This window comes from Nyctibius grandis, chromosome 2, assembly GCF_013368605.1.
Source record: "Nyctibius grandis isolate bNycGra1 chromosome 2, bNycGra1.pri, whole genome shotgun sequence".
NCBI lineage: Eukaryota > Metazoa > Chordata > Aves > Nyctibiiformes > Nyctibiidae > Nyctibius > Nyctibius grandis.
Genome location: NC_090659.1, coordinates 38,918,935 through 38,936,457, shown reverse-complemented (window position 1 = coordinate 38,936,457; position 17,523 = coordinate 38,918,935). Strand labels below are relative to the sequence as shown.

At 36.7% G+C, this 17,523-nt stretch overlaps 1 protein-coding gene across 1 annotated transcript in view; it reads right to left on the bottom strand.

Moving 5' to 3' along the window:
- Positions 1 to 17,523, bottom strand: part of AP1S2 (adaptor related protein complex 1 subunit sigma 2) — a 31,999-nt gene that overhangs the window by 3,048 nt on the left and 11,428 nt on the right. Inside the window, exon 5 of the mRNA XM_068417982.1 lies at positions 10,176 to 10,270. Coding sequence (XP_068274083.1) covers positions 10,226 to 10,270 — 45 coding nt within the window. The 3' untranslated portion in view covers positions 10,176 to 10,225. The remainder of the gene's footprint in view (positions 1 to 10,175; positions 10,271 to 17,523) is intronic.

Sequence of the window (17,523 nt, the reverse complement as noted above, 5' to 3'; positions counted from 1 at the left end):
ATAACACCAGAACATTGTCTCTATCAACTTGACTGTGTAACACAAAGTTATAAGAATTTGCAGTCCTCATTCAGTTCATGTATAAGGTGATTTAGTTTTGAAGGAACAAGCTATGATATTTTAACGGCAACTTCATTTTAAAGTAAGTCAGTGCTTGGAACAGGCCACCTCTGAGCACTTCAAGATGACTTCCAAAATCCAGCAGCAAATAAGAAATTGAAAGCAAAAGGCAAGTTAAAACTGGAAACAAGATACTCCGTGTATTAAAGATATAGTGAGGTTTTTTCCTCACTGATGCAATATTTAAATATTCTTGGAACTGCAGTGACCTTGATAAGGCCAGACAGGATAGCAAGATTAAAGATTTATGTGTGTATTTTAACACAAATCCCCCAAAAGGAGGCACTGATTTAAGAAAAAGCTATGTAGCATTTTTAATATAACCTGTCATATTATATTCCCAGATTACTTTGTTGCATTCATTTTAGAAGACATGCGTCTCCCCTATCCAACTTAAAGCATTTTACTCAAAAAAATCCTACATTCTTAACTATAGCAACGGAACTCAAACAGAGTATTCTAACAGAACATAACTTCTCAAGGATTTCAGGGACTTGAAAATATTTGTAATAAAACAACTTTTCACAATTTTAAATTGATTAGACAGCAGTGGACACGTACAGTTACTCAGTGGTGAAACAGGATATTTACTAAATTACCTGGAAAAAAAGTTGCTCAATAGCTATGAAGAAACACAGTGCACTGCTGCTCCTCCTGTCTTTAGAGCAGTTTAGTATTACTGTCTCCACTGCCAATTCAAACTTGTAAGTAATTTTACCAGGCATATACTTAAATAAAGATTAAATTTCTTCAAGTAAATCACGGACATTGGCTACTTGTCCACAGATACCTCACCAGTTAAGAGTTTAACTTTTTAATACTACAGCAGTAACCTTGAGGCAGACATGCCACTTTATGTGCACACCAACAACATAAACTCAAAAAGGAATACCTAAAGGCTAATGTGTTTTGCTAGAGGAATAATTTAATCAATTATGACTTTTAAGAAACAAACAGAATAAATTATATTACATTTTGTTCACACTGTTTTAGGAGTGTCAAACATTTATCCAACTGTTATGGAAAACATTCTGCAGTATTATACACTACCTGCAGCTCAGAATCGCCCAAGGCAAACAATGCAAATTTGAAATATATCAGAACACAGATGAGGAAAAAAAGTCATTCACATGAGACAAAAGTGCATGCAATACTTTATTTCAAACATGCCAGGAAAGCTGATTCATTACCTAGTCATTTAGAAGCAAGCAGCTGTATACAGATAACAAGAAAAACAGCATCTCATTACAGCTCAATGCACAGCATTTTAAGCCAACAGGCATGAAATAATGCAGGCTAAAGCAGCATTAACCAGACATTCAAACACATTGTTAATGTCTTACAGAAAAAAGGCAAACTTGGAAATGGAAAACCACTCCTATGATCTTGTTTTGTAAGATTTTAGAATGCTGCAAGTCCAATCCAAATCTTTTGTCTAATCCCCTAAATCTCCCACTTTTATGTTAGTTTTAACAAGGTAGTGAGTGCATTACCACATACAGTACGTGGAACTAGCTGTTTCTGGTTAATCTCCATAACCACCTCCTTGCTAATTACATTTAAATAATTTTCAAAAACAGCATTGGTTTTAGGTTACAAATTACTCTCTTCTACTAGGCAAACAGAGGATGCAATAAATGCCGTCTCACTCTGCCCACACTTTTAATTGAAAAGAACTTATCATATTAGTCCTCATGACAGTTCTCTGAAATACAAGGTAGTCTGCACTTAAAACTGGAAATGCCAGTTGAAGGAGACATATTTCAAATATGCTGTTAATGGACTTGAAAAAAAAAATCTTTCCAACCTTAACCATTTGTAAAGCAATGAACCTATTCTCTCCTTCAGTAGCAGCAATTGTTCAACTACTCACAAGAGTGTTTTGAACATTTAAATACAAGTGTTGTATCTTCAGATTTACGTAAGTCATTCTCTTTGCCCTAATCAATTCTGCCTTCCTCCTCCTTAAAAGGTAAGTCACACTATCGTGCCAGTCTTAGAAGAGGATATTGGTATGTGCATCTTTAATTAAGATGCAAGGTCTGTGTAGAATTGTGTGTAACATCATTTAATACTTTTGTGTGCACACATTTCAGATACTACTACTCCTTCACTAGTTTCTCTGTAAATATTAACTTCATCTACAGGTTTTAAGTGTATGTTTAAATACCACCACAACTTATTTGAAAGATAAACACAGGTCAAGTAATGTTACAGTATAGGCGTTGCAGTATATAGATGTTTAGCTCACAAAATTCTACAGAACTTTTTAAGCACAAGACTTCAAGCTTACACACAATAAAAAAGTTAAACCATATGCCAACAAGCACAAGTTTTGTTGAAATGAGACGTGAAGAGACAACACTGTAAAACAGAGGGGGAAGAGGAAAGTACAACAGCAGAGAATGGTTGTGGTTTTCTATTAGATTCAAGATGACTGGATTCACCAAGCTGATGATAATGTTCTGTCATGAGTAAGTCACAGGTCTATCTCCTCTGAAATTCTGCATGCATGATGAATGAAGCCATTTAGTACACTGGGACATTAAAGTATTCGTGACGTGGCTACAAAAGAAATGTACATATTCTTATACATAATAGAAAGGTGGACGGATATGCAAGAAAACAAAAATATTATCTCACTATTGTATCTCTGACATGAAAAGGACATTCGATACAGAAATAAAATATTGTATTTTTGACTACTCCAGACCTCTGGGGGGAAGGGCAGAGAGAACCATCGTTTTACCCTCCCTATACTTGCATGCTGGGTCCAACAACATACAGCAGAACTTCACATCACAATTACTGTATTATGTAAGCTCAGAGTTTCTTCTCAGACAAAAATTGTTTGAAGTTGAGATACTGTTCCAGAGCTGGACCGCCCTATATATTTCCTCCATTCTAGCCTCTTTGGCAGACATCGACTATTGGCTACTGTCACAGACAGGCACTGGCCTAACTGAACTTCTGACATCACCTACCATAACTGCTCTGATGATAAACACACCTTGGTAACAGGCCTCTAGGACAGAGTTGTGAGAAGAGCCATGCCAGAGTAGTATAGCAGTGGCACTACTTCCAACAGAAGTTACCTTTCTATCAAAGAGTGCCTGTTTAAAAAAATGGTAGGTATCTGAGACACCTCTCACAGCAGGGAAAGTTTGCTTTGCTTTTGAATTACACCGCTGAACTTCATGCTAATAATGTAAGAGAGTATTAAGATTAGTATATAACCTGTTGAAAGATGAGCTAGAAAGCAAGCAGTACTCAATGTTTTGTATTAAAATCAGTGCCCTGAAGACAGATGAGGACATTTTTAATGGAGTAATAGCAATTTAGGAGTTATCAGCCCCATGTATGCCCATTACACATCTTCCGGGAGGAAAACAAAACAAAAAAAGCATAAACCACAACTCTCTGCATATCAGTTACCATCTTTCATGATTAACTCTTAAGACCTCTCTTACTGCTTAAGTCAAGTGTCAGCCTACATTAAAAACAAAATGCTGAGGCATATTCCTAACTGGAAAAGAAACCATATGCTAGTATACAGTACTAGCTCCAAGGAGTAGGAGCTTTAACTAAAAAGAAAATATTAACTCTAGAACTGCTGGAGCCTCCACAGACAAAAAATTCCCAGAGGGATACTTACGGAAAACAACTGCTTTACTTACACTGCTGGCATGATACAGATTCATGAAGACAACTGAAAAACCGGCATATTGTAACAATCTCAAATGCCTAATTTTTAGTTTCCTATTTTCAGTTTTTACCTGAACATATATGCATACATGTGACACTGATTCTCCTTCTCCTAGAAAAAAAAAAACAACACCCTAATGTCTTCCAGTGTTTCACCCTTGGAAACCTGGAGCCATCAAAGTTGATGTTTTCACTGAAATGTTTGTCACATCTCATAACAGATTTCTCCTTAATTTTACAATAGCTCTCTGGACAGAAAGAAGAACGAGAGCAGCTCATTTTCTAGAACTCTTACAAGGTTGATTACCATTCACTGTTGTTGTGTTCAAAGATTATCCCAGGCTCCACATATTTTTTAGCACACTCCCTGACCTCAAAGTGCTGACCGTGTTCCCTTTTACACAACTGGTATGAACAAATAAAGACATGGAAGCGTTCATTTCACGTTTATCCACTTGTTACCTTTCAGTACTTTCCAAACTTCTACTCTCCTCCACAACCCTGGGGTATTCCCTGCCCTGTTCATATTTTCAATAGTTTATAACTTGAGGAATTAACTGTCTTTGATGCAAAAATCCTAGTACACAAAATTAGATGATTGACTCAAATTACTGTTACGGGATTAGTGTCTCATCTAGACAGAAATCTGATAAAGCAAGACAAATTGTCAGATAACAATAGGAAGAAACTGGTTATTTTGGTCCTGGTGCCTTTTTAGCTTACAGAACATGTAAACATCACCTGCAACTAGACTAGTAATAAACTGACATTGTAGAGGTGAATCTAAAAGATTAAATGGAAGACAACAGTAACTGAGATATGAAGCGACAACACAGCAATATTGTGAGATGGAAAACACTGCAGTTTCAGTGAGACCTCTGTACCCCACTGAGGATGTCTGAGACCATCACGCACAGAGGGTCTGGCACTGTGGGCAGCCTGACAAACAGAAAGGAAAATAAAGTTTTGACAAATTATTTGCCGTCACAGAACTACAGTATCTCACAAGCTCCAACTATGATTTGTTAATTTTTTTTTACTGTGTTCCTTGCCACATTGTCTCCAGAGCAGTTAGCCTGCTGGTCTGAATACCAGAAAAGACAATCTGGGGGAAAGGACAGATGTCAACTTCTACAATCAGTATCTAGACTACCTTGCCTTCCTTCTGTGGGACTCTGCAGACCTCAGACAACATCTGAGCCTGTGAAGCACGTCCTTGAGATAGCTAGCCAGCCATCTGGATCTAATGAGTTCATAAATGAGTTGATCTAGCAGCTAGGGAAGAGGCAATGGTATCCTTACAGCACAATACAATGGCAAACTAACATGAAATACTACCTCTTTGTAAATTATATTACTTTAACACATAGGTCTTAGACACTAGTTTTGCCAAAGCAGTAACAGCTCTACAATACAAGCTGCACATGGCAATTCCACAATGTTTTAAAGTTACTAGAATCCATCTTTTTCAAACTGACATCTGTGTTTACAACTCATTTTAAAAAGCTAATAATACTCTCCGAAATTTTCAGCCTCAGTCATTAGAGATTTTTCAATTACAAAAATGGTAGAGTTGATTTGAGTCAACAGAACTATTTAGCTAGCCCAACCCAACTGACATTTTTCTCAGCCAACTTTGTCATGACCCAACCTAATTAAAAATCATAATCAAACTAAAATTAGAAAGGACTTCATTTAATCCCGTCCCCCAAACAGCATACCTGTAACATTCCTGAGATATATTTAATCTGTTAAAGGCATCCAGTGATGGAAACTTTTTCTTGCCCCTCAGGCATGGAATGTTTCATTATCATCACCACTGGAAAATTTGCCTGACATCTACTTTGAAATTATTTTCTTGCTGCAATTTAAGCTGTTTCACGTCTGTACTGGACAAGAAAACAGTCTATTTCCTCAGGCAAGAAAGAGACAAGAAATTATTTATGCCTACACCAAACTGGCTCAAGTTCAGTGTTTTGCAGTGCTGCCATTTTACTGACAACATCACACAGCAGTGACTGACATAGACTTCATGAATACTTGGCACACTTTCTTTTTCAGAGAAAGTTTGCTTAGGTTTTTGTTTTAACTTCTTTCCCATCAAAACCAGCACAAAGCCGATGAAGGCAAGCCATGTTAAACTACATGCAAAAATTACAACTGCTACCTTTTGATAAAGGCTTGTCTTCTTTTCCCCCAGCATCCAAACAAACCCCAAGGTAGAATAACTGACAAGATGTGGGACCATAGAGTGCACAGCAGTTTGGGAACAATTCTACAGAAACAGGCTATAGGGAAAAGAGAGAGGAGGGATGAGGGTTTCTGTTTAGAAACATGAAGTTCTTACAGTAGGAAGAGATTAACGTTTAACAAGCACTTCAGAAGCAATTACTTTTACACTCTACTTCTGAATCTTTATTAGGAAATATTTCTAATGAAAGGCTGCTTTAGGAAATTGCTGCTGTTGACTTACATTTTCAGGGATTTCAAAATAGTAGAGTATCTGTTTCCCCATCTTTGGTTAGCTAACTATCCAGAAACTCCAATTACATGGTTATTGGGAAAATGCTACTCTACTTTCAAAGGAGAACAAAGTGTTTTCTCAGAGAACCTAGAAACACCCATGAGCTCTTGAACATGTTCAAAGACAAATATAAACTTATGATGCTGTTCAAAAACAAAGAACAATCCTACATCAATGCCAACTCCAAGTCAAGATCTTGTCTGCAGCTTCCTATACAGAGAGGACAAAAAAAAAGGAATCTTCAAGACTGGTGCAAATTAGTCAATATGGTACTTGACTAGAGCCTGAAACAGCAACAGTTGGCATGCAAATGTTATTCAGCAAAACATATGCAAATGCACACACTTCAGCTCTAAAACATCACCTCAACAGACCAGAGCAGAAGGATATGACATAATTTCAGCAGTGGCCTGCCTGCCTCCCTCTGAAAAGCAGAAGTAAAAATATCGGTGGAAACTTCATGTACTGTAACTGGATAATAGTGGGTGCTTCCTGCTTCTTAGTTGCTATTCTGATCTGCTGGATCAGAGGTGATAATCACTTCAGGAGGCAGTGCTTTATACCTGCCAATCAGTTGCTATGCAGTGAGCTATGAAGAACTGACAGTCTAAGGGCAAGGATGATTCTAAGCATCCACTGGAGGCTCCACTTCCTCACCACAAAAAAACAAATGCTTTAAGCAAATACTACTGCTGAATATTTTGTATTGTGAAGCTAGAGCCAAAACTATTACAAATCACTGAGTTCTCTATCAGATAATCCCACTGTGTCTCTATGTTTGGCAGTTTGCCAGATTACGCACATAAGGATTCATTAATGTTTTCTTCCATTTTCTTCCAGCACTGCACTGCAGCTACAGGTTTGCATTACTTACTCCCCTTTGCTTAAGGAACCATTTCTTAAACTGCAAGGCTGTATCTTTGAAGGGATGACCAGAATATACTGCTGTAACAAGCCATGTCACGTCCAATATCATTCGCTTCCATGGCAATGGCATTTAAGCACTCCCCTTCCTTCCTGTTCCTGCAGCACTTTGCCTTCTTATAATTGTTTGGACAAATGTTTGCATGGCCAAGTTGTAAACACAGAAAAGAAAAGCTGCTGACTGTATGTTTTTAGAAATGAGCAATTTAAATTCGATGAGTTTAAATGGATCTGAAATCCAGTTCTAGAATGGTCATATAAATGGTTTCTCTGGCACAAAGGAAAGAGGGAGGGAAAGGACATCTGAAAACTCTGTAAGTCAATACTGCTGCTGAAGCTCCTTGCCACACTCCTATGACCCAAGCGAACAGCAGGGGTGCAGCAGGTAAGTTAGAACTTACCTAACTATGCCAGCTGACTTTGAGGTTCACAGCAGACATGAGTCAAGACAAGATACATGTGGAACACAGGCTTTTTAAAACACTTAGATACACTGGGAATTGTTACAAATAAAATGCAATTTAAGTTACACTGTTAGCTTTAGCAAAAGTCCTGGCTGCCACCAAAGCAGCTGTCTTTTACTTCTCTTTTCAATACAACTGCTTTCTTCCTCCTGGCACTTCCCTCATGCTTCCCTGCATATATTCTCAGGCTTTAGCTAACCAGCTAGGAGCCACATAATCACGGGGCAAGTGGATCAACACAAGTGCTACCACAAAGGTGGCAGCAGGAATGGATCTGGCCTTCGCAACAAGAGTCATTGTCAGCATGGTTTTAGGTGATGAGGAGACTGCACCCTGACTCGAGACCATGACTTTACCACCTGTAAACTGCTCCTGATAGAAAGCATAAGTTCTGTTCAGTAGAACTTGAGTGTTCAATACAAAGATTTCACCCTGTCTAGTTGTATACTACTTAGGTTTTTCAACATTATACAAGGCTTACCTTAAATTTAACCAAATTCTGTATGGAATAGACTACTTCTAAATATGTGGCTTATTACACTTGCCATACAGCACACGTAGAACTCAACACCCTAGTTTACAAGCAAATCTCTCTGAAACAGCCCTCAAAAAAACAAATTCTATTCATTTAGTGCTTGTTTATGCTTGAGAGAGTAACACAGATTAAGTAATTTGAAGCTGTATAACCTATTAGTTAACTATCAGGTTAATCCAAACACAGAAGCTATATGAGTCAAACTCCTCCCCTTGCTCAAAGACAACCTTCTTTACCTCAGGTGACCTTTCTTTACCACAGATGATCTTCATTCCACAGAAGCTGCAGCTCCTTCCAGCAGGCAAACTATCCCCATCTCTTACTAGGTGCAACCATCATATCTGTCCCTCTCCACTCACCCCAGCAGACGCCATCCCTGTTTCTCCATATTCTGCGGAGTCATGACAACCGTGTAAACTAAGCTCTGTACACAGTGACTACTCCTTCACTCCTTCCAGGGAACAGTACCAGACAGGAAGAAGCATCCCATGGGCATCTGATAATGCCACTCTTTAAATTAATGAGGACAAAGCACATTTCTTCAACTACAACTGTGGCCATACACAGAATTCATCAGGGACATATTGTAGACAAGTAAACTGGAGTCACACAGAATTCTCTAAGTCTGAGCTTGAATGTTCCAGAATTGGTCTTTTGTAGCCACCTGAGATACCAAAAAGATTAAGACTCCTAAGTAAAAGCTCTATGCTTAGCCTAGGTCCCAAACAATATTTTTTAGTCACAATTTATTTAATCACAAGGAAACTTTTACAGTCACAGTATTAATACTAACCTCACCATGAGAATCGCACTCTTCATACATGAACTTGTTATCATGAAGAAGAGAGAAAAAGCAACAAACATGGGGAAAAAACTGTGGAAAAAATCAAGCTTGGGTATTTAGGTTTTGTTATCATTGTTTTAGAATATGTCCAAACTCATATAAGAAATTCTATTTTGAACAAATGACTTGTTGGCTGCCCTAATTCTACAGCTCTAATATGCAAGCAGGTTATTAGCTACTCCCCACTTCCCAACAAAGATCAACAGATGTATCATATACTAGGTAACTTTTAAATGGTAAAAATACCCATACACCAACAGTGAATTTGATTTTGAACATGCTACAACATATTTTGTCTATTATAATAATTTTCTTTTGTCTGGAAACTAAGTCCTGATTATCTATAAAGCTGCATATGAAATTAGGTCTATCACTGCAGTTCCACTTTACAAAAGCCAATTTGTTTACTGAACTACTTGTTTATCACAATATCAAATAAGCAGCAGACTAATTAAGTTTTCTCCAGCAAATCATTTTCATGTGTGTTTTAAACTTGCCTTATGTAAAATAACATCTTACCTTTATTAGTAGGACTGCCACAATGTATTCCACTTATGCTTTGGACAAAAATATGTTGCAATGCACTATATATGCAAATAAGCTTTGTTCTGTCATGCAGCATCCGGCACTTGATATACAGTCAATTGCAGCAGCACCCAGTCTTTTTAGGGCCCATTTTCTTTGCACAGCAGATGTAAACAGCTCATTTTCCAGTAAATACACGTTTACATGGGTTGATTTTAAGTAAACAAAGCCAAACATCTGTTTAGTTATTAGTTTTGGTATCCATTTCTCTAACTTGCATTATCCCACTTAATTATCAACACCAAAGAAAGCTAGTAGAAGTCAGACACTTCAAGTCAATGCGGTTAGTACAAAAAAGGAAAATAACAGGGAACACTCAAAGCACTCTTCAAAGACCATCATGCAAGTGTTGCAGAAAGTTAAGCCCATCACCCATTTTTTGTTTACCCTTGCAAGAACTTAATTACGCGTGCAGCAGTCTTTGCATAGCACCCATTTAATCCATGCCACCAAAATGGTAAACTTGGTAGTTACCAATCATTTAGATGGGGGTCAAAAGGGCTAATGCCTTAGATTGCTCTTAATCATAAGATATCCTCAGACAAACCTCCCCAGTCTTCATTCTGGCTCTACAAACACAAAATCAAGCAGCAGTGAAAATGTAATACCAACTACTTAATTAAAAGAAAAAAACAAACAAACAAAAAAAAAACAAAAACCAAAACAAAACCAAAAAACCCAACACCCACCCAATTATTTACAGCTTATTTTCATTTAAAACAAAAGTTAGAAAATATTCTAAACTATATACAAAGTAAATTCAGTTATTTCATTCAAATGTGTTTCAGCTATTGTTATTCTTTAAGTTAATACAATTTTATTAGGTCCTACTAAAAGTCGACTGTTAGGAAAGCAAACAACAGAAATGCATCAGTAAAAAAAAACAGCTGTTCAAAGACTAAGCAGATGCATCAAAAAACCTCTTAAATTTATTTTTCATTTCTTAGCAAGATAAAGGATATTAGTACCTTAAAAGAGTAAGTTCTAGAGAGTTGTTTAGAAAGCTTCACCTGTGCTTGAAGGAATATTAATTCATTTTTTTTTTTTAAAGAGAACTTAAGATCAGTTGTTCATTATTATAACAGATTGAGAGCATAATAGAATAGGATGCTATCAAATTTACATATATTTAATTCAGTGACTAAGTTTCATACAGCATTATTACCAACACTGATATTAAAGTAAGATTTGTTCCATGAAGGGAAATAAGAATTTCATTCAACTTATCTACCTACCATCCCTGAAGTAATTTAAACCACTTAATTCAAGACTTACGTAACTGTATTTACTATTAAGTCATCATTGTTACTTGCCAAGCTGACTGTGATAAGCCAGTCATTTTCATGTAGTAATGCTTGGTGCAAAAACTTGAACATTTTCACTTTAATCCATCTATTAATCAAACACACTTAGATTTCTCAAAGAATTGTGAACAATAGGTCGTCTCCGACTTTTTTTTGCCTTTTTAAAATCAAATTTTCAGCCTAAGGTTTAAAATATATACACTTTTAATGCATCTTGGTATCCATCACCAGAACTACTACTGTTGCTAGACAGCTTGGCAACAAAAAAACATAGCTTCTCCCTTAAAAGTAATACATAAAAGCCCCAAAACACAGACCAGCAGCGTGCCTGACATCTGCACAACACACAGATAAGACCACAAAGAAATGAGAATCTAAAAACCAAACACAATGGGATGCCTCCTGGGGACATTCATATTCTTTTCACCTACTATTTTGTTGTGCTCTAGAACCATCTTCACACGTAGTGAGAATTTTAGGAAAGGGTAGTAGCACTGCAACATGACACATCATCTCAGACAATTCTCAGATACCACAGTAAAAATGGAATTTTCTCCTCACTAGCTCAAGGTTCAGACATTAACATTGCTCTTTTCAGCATTCTGCCAGATTCAGGGAACATGTTCTATTAAAATGCAGATTAATGTGCTCATTCAGAAAGAGCATCTAATTTTGAAGATAAGATACTCCTTACTGTCAAGTAGTCTTCTGCAATTGTTCATTGAATTTACTGTGTTTATTGATCAAAAGCACGTGCCTAAGCTCCTGAAGACAGCTACGGCATATGCAGCAGTGCTAAAATTTTCATTGTATCACCCTGACACTGTGCTTCTCTAGACTACAACAGAAGAACATCTCTGGAGAAATATCTATCAGTTCAGTTGTCCTGGTTTGGCCTAAACCAGGCCAATTTTCCTTTCAGTGATTTTTACTTTCAGCTAAGTCTCCTCTAAGTAACTGCACTTTCTGAAACTAACTGCATGTTTGCAGACAGTGTCTGCCTCCAGGACTGATAACGCCCGAAGTTTGTAGTTATCGCTGAGGCACCGGTAGGGATGTTGTGCAGTAAGGCTCTTGCTGTACTTAGTCTTAGAGAAACCAAGGTCACTGCTGAATTCCTCACTGCTTACAAGTGAAGAGCCGAAGGGGGGTCGCAGCTGCAGGGGGGAGCAGACAGGGCAGGTGACCCAAAATTGACCAACGAGGGTATTCCATCCCATACACGTCATTCTTGGTATAAAGCGGGGGGATCACGAGGGTCTCGCTCTCTTTCTGCTATGGCCGGTGTCCAAGGAGGACTCCGTCTGTTTTCCTGCTGCCCCCGATCCCGATCCGTGCATCCCTGAATCCAGCTCTCGACCATCGCTAGGCCCAGGCTGGGCCTTCCCGGAGCCTGCCCTGCAGTGCCGGTGGTGACGTGGCTGACTTCAGGGGAGCTCAATCTTGGTTTTGTACATATATTTGTATATATTTGATTATTTCTATTATTATTATTATACTCTTTTCCATTATTATAGTTTATTAAAACTGTTTTAACTTTCCAACCCGGAAGTCTCTCTCCCTTTTCCCTTTCCCTTTCCCTTTGGGGGGGGGCGGTGGGGGGGGCGGGGGGGTGGAAATAACAGAGAGCATCTGCCACAGGTTTAATAGCCGGCCCAGCTTTAAACCGTGACATCAGTGTACAGATAATGAACATACCCTTAATAGAATTATAATCTATGAGGAGTTCAGTGTACTGTTAATATACCCTCAACAGTTCTACAAGGATTGCTTATATCAATGAATGGTCAACTTCATAGGTAGTTTTGCAAAGTGGATGTTGTTGGTTAGTATTGGCATTCACACCAGACAGGGTACTGAATAGTTACCAGACAGCCAGGACTTCACTTATTCTGATTTGCCTTACTTAATAATTGAAACTTCCTAATGTTTCAATTTGCAAAACTGACTAAATGCATATTTAATACTTATATGGAAGACTCCTTCCTCACAACTTGTTGGTTCTTAAGAACTTTTAATCAGCATTTTGATTTCTTTAATAGAGTAAGATTACTCACATCTTACACGAGTACACACTAAACGGTCAGGAAAAAAGGAGAATATTATGGAGACAAATTTACTAAAATGGTATTTTAAAGGTCTGCACAAAAGCTGCTCAGGTGAAAAGCAGCCTGCTTTCTATAATTTTCAATTCATAAAGCCAAGGATAGATTAAGATCTGAAATATGTTTCTGGAAAGACAACTGGATTTCTAAAGCATTCAACTTTTTATTCCCAAGACTGGGGGAAAAAAACGACTTCTCACACTCGCAATATCTTACAAAAAGCCATTTCCACACACATGCCTTTCCTCACCTACTACTTAAAAAGCATCTACATTTTGAAGAGCACAATTAAGAAACATGTAATACCGCAAAAAAAGTAATCGTGTTGAATGCACATTCCTAAATTGGACTTATTTATTCTGCTTATGTATAGACTTTATCTATCACATAAAACTAGAACTAGTTTCATTCCAGATTCTTAAATGTCTAGCATCAACACCATAAACAAGCTCACTTTATTTTTGATCAATATATCAGAGTCAATACCTTCAATATAAATGGACAAGGCATACATTTCATACTTAAACCAAAAGATCAAACAATCTAACTGCATGATAACCTCCTTCCTGCTACACATCCAACATACTTCAGGCACTAAAGTCTGAAATGCATTTTATAAAAATGTCAGCTACCAAAACACCACCACAACTTACTGTATCTTCTACAAGTTGGGAGAGATTCCCAATCTGCAAAGATCATAGCTATTTCCTAATCCTTAATTAATGAACTAACAATATATCCCTTTCTCATTCATGGTAACTCTCATGGCTCCCCACACATTTTCCAAACTGTAATTACAGATCATTATCTGTGCCTAAAATCAAGCACATACATGTCTTAAGAACTGCAGTCTTAAAATGACCAACCAAGCTGACTACTTGAAACCGAGCCAGAAGTTACACACAAAGAACAGACTGCAATCAAGGCAGTCATATATCCATTATAATAAAAGATTTCATTATTTGTTCTTATTTTTCATTGAGAGGAATACAGGTATAGCCGAGGCAAATAGTCACTGCCAACTTAGGCAGGCAGGCAGTCTATTTCAGTAGTCTATATTAAAGAGCTAACATTAAGTGAAGACTGAATTAATTATATTAATTATGGTAAGTTTCTCAGGAGACTAGTAAGAAACAGGTGCTTACAAAGGCTGCTTCCTAAACCAGACCAAACCCTTATACTCCCACCCACTCCAGGCTTAAATATCAGGGATTTTCTTTTGTCATTGCTGATGCTAACATTCCTTTATTTTGTCATATCTCAAGGACAACCTAATACCATCTCTCCACTATTATGCATACCTTCAAACCTACAGTTTCCAATTAGCATACTTCATCTCCAAGAAAAAAATTTTCATGGCTTATGCAGGAAATTCACCAAATTTTCGTTCCCAAAGATGCTCACTCTCAAGTGAAAAGCTTAAGTCTACATAGCAAGCCTATGCATCTAGCACAAGTCAGCTGACACTAACAATTTAAGCACCTTTCTGGATACAGGACAAGGTGAGGGCTTGAAAAAGGAAATAAGGTTAATTGATAGTGTATCTATTATTCTTCGTGTGGAAGGACCAGTAGATACTACCTGAGGCCACACTGCAAAAGCCTAAGAAAAAACATTGACACACCTTTTAGATTTTTGATCATTACTAAAATAGTGATGGAAACAAGTACGATTTGTCAATAGATCTGCTGACCTTTTTATTGAGATACCTCTTCCAAAAGAATACATTTTTAAATATTTTAGATGTTCTGCAATCAACTACTAAAAGAATACATGCACACCCTACAAAAGAATAGTGGTGGACAAAATGGGGATAATTTCCAAAATACTTTTATAAAAATTAGATAGGATGAATAACAAATAATTTTCATTCAAAGCCAAAATTTAGGAACTTTTTTCTACTACAAATGAAGATAAGTGAGTCTGTATAGGGTTTTTTTAAACTATATACATAACTGCCTGTTTTAGATATGAGAATTATTAACTCCTTGATTTTAGTGTTTTAGCACAGTGAACGACCATGAGCTTCCAATCACCATACTGAATTACTTGGACTATCAAATAAAAACACAGCAACTAAACTTTTAAGTGAAAAAAATCAGATCCTCTCTTTTCCATAGAACATATTTTGTTGCTAGTTTCATGCATTAAAAGATTAATTATCATGAAATCATGTACAAGATTATCTTTTAGCTGTTGCACACACATGTATATAACTCATGCAACAACACAGTGCATCTGCCAATTTAATTCAGTATAATTAAGTTGTTCATACAAGCAAAAAACCCCACACCTTTTCAGAAATGCATGCCTTTGTAATCACTACTTTAGGTATTTAAAATTTCTATAGCAAACGATATAGAATTATCAAACAAGACACATGACAACATTCTTTTGAACAGAAGTATTTCTAACAATAGATTTACAACAAAGCATGGAAGCACTGGCATAATTAGTTTTTACTACCATTCATATGGATAACACAGTATTGACAACTGACTACTGGTAAGTTATCAGGTGGTAATAAATGGAGGGGGGAAAATATTTGAACTCAGCACATTATTGAAGAGCTAACAAGAAAGGGAAAGCGAAAAAGGCTTAAAAAGTTAGTGCCTTTCAGTTACATGAACTCTCGCAGTTAGTAAGTGGACTGAACAGCACCAAGAACTTAATGACAAACAGAAGTAGGTGCTCAGAAACAGAAGCACATCCTGGAAAAATGCCACAGAAAATATAAGTAGGTAAGGCTCTTAAGAACTAACTCACTATTCAGCAATTTATGCCTCTGTGTATTTTCTTTTAACATCACACAAATAGCCACTTAATATATTTCTAATGATTTTCCTTTGTGTAAGTATTCTGTACAGCTTTTAATCTTTAAGGTGTTTCATACATTAATATATATAGCATTACTAATTAATAATGTATATTCAACACTGATTAATAATTTTTTAATTAGTCAATATGAGTATTCAGGGCCAAATAAAAGTTGTTTTGTTGCACATTATTAGAATCTGACAAGGCCAAAAACAAATACACAATAACCCTGCTAGAAATGGTTTGCATTTGGAATCAAACCACATTTCATTCTGGTAGCTTTGAAGTATTTCGAGAAGCAAAAATTAACTGAAAGTACCAAAAATTCTCCAGTTGTGACAAACTATTATTTTAACAGTGCTCTTCATCAAACTCAGCATGCAGGTAGCAGTAGTGGATACAAAAAGAAACCTCTGCAGAAAGAGTCCAACTTTATTGGAAGCTCAATTTAAATATGAACTCAAGACTTTTATGCGTTTAACTAAGAATGAAAAACATAAAAATTAAACCTAAGACTACAGTGGTGCTGTGATAAACTGTTACATTCCAATTTAATCAGAAAATATTTAATAAACCTTGACAGAACAGAAAATCTCATAGAGATGAAGAAAGTAAGGGTGATCAGAGTAAAGCTATCAGGGCAAGAGAAAAGTCTCCCATTGAAAAAGTGATACTTCCTTTTGCATAACATTTTTAACTTGTATTAAGTGTAAAAAGGGAATGCTAATTGTTTGGACAAAAAAATCAGTAATTAATTCCTAGAGGTACAATGCATTTTTGCTTTAGAAGAGCCCTAAGAAAATGGTGAAAACAAAATCAAAACCAATGAGAATGAGAAAAAATACAGTAATTCTATTTTATATATAATTAACTGTGTATTTGCAACAGACAGACTGGAACAGATAACTACTCTGTTACATCTGTTTTCATGTAAAGAAGAGCAAAAGTTTTCAAGAGAATGAACAGATTATTCCTCCCCATCCCCCTTTGTAAACTGCAATAGGACTTCTGGTTAAGATAATTCCTTCTAAGAGTAAAGAAGGGCTCAACAAAAACTGCATCAGAACACAAGTAAAGAAGTGCACGTACATCCTTCCTAGAAAGACAGGGTAACAATCTGTATGTAATGGCTGACCTTGTTCATGACACTAACTAGCTGTTGACAGACAAGAACTTTAATGTGCTGTGGAATTGCCTGTACTCTGAAAGGATTACAAACACAATACAAGGGTAAAGAACATTATGTGTTTCCCCACCCTATTAATACCACCTTCAACAAAAAAGAGAGTAGCAAGTGGAACACAGAATGCTTATATGAGAATTAAGCAATTAACTCACAAGACAAAATAACAAATTGAAGGTTCACAGGAGGGGAAAAAAATAGAGGACCTTACATTTATATAGAAACTTACCAGGGAACCTCAGTACATTTAAAAAAATTAAGGTTCATCATCCCTGCTAAACCATATGTTCCACTGACTTGCACACAAGACTGATGATTCCCCCAGCGTACCAGAATTTTGTGACTTCCATTTAGATGTTCAAGGACCTTATACTGACCTCAAGACTACAGCAATTAAGTGGAAAAAAAAACAA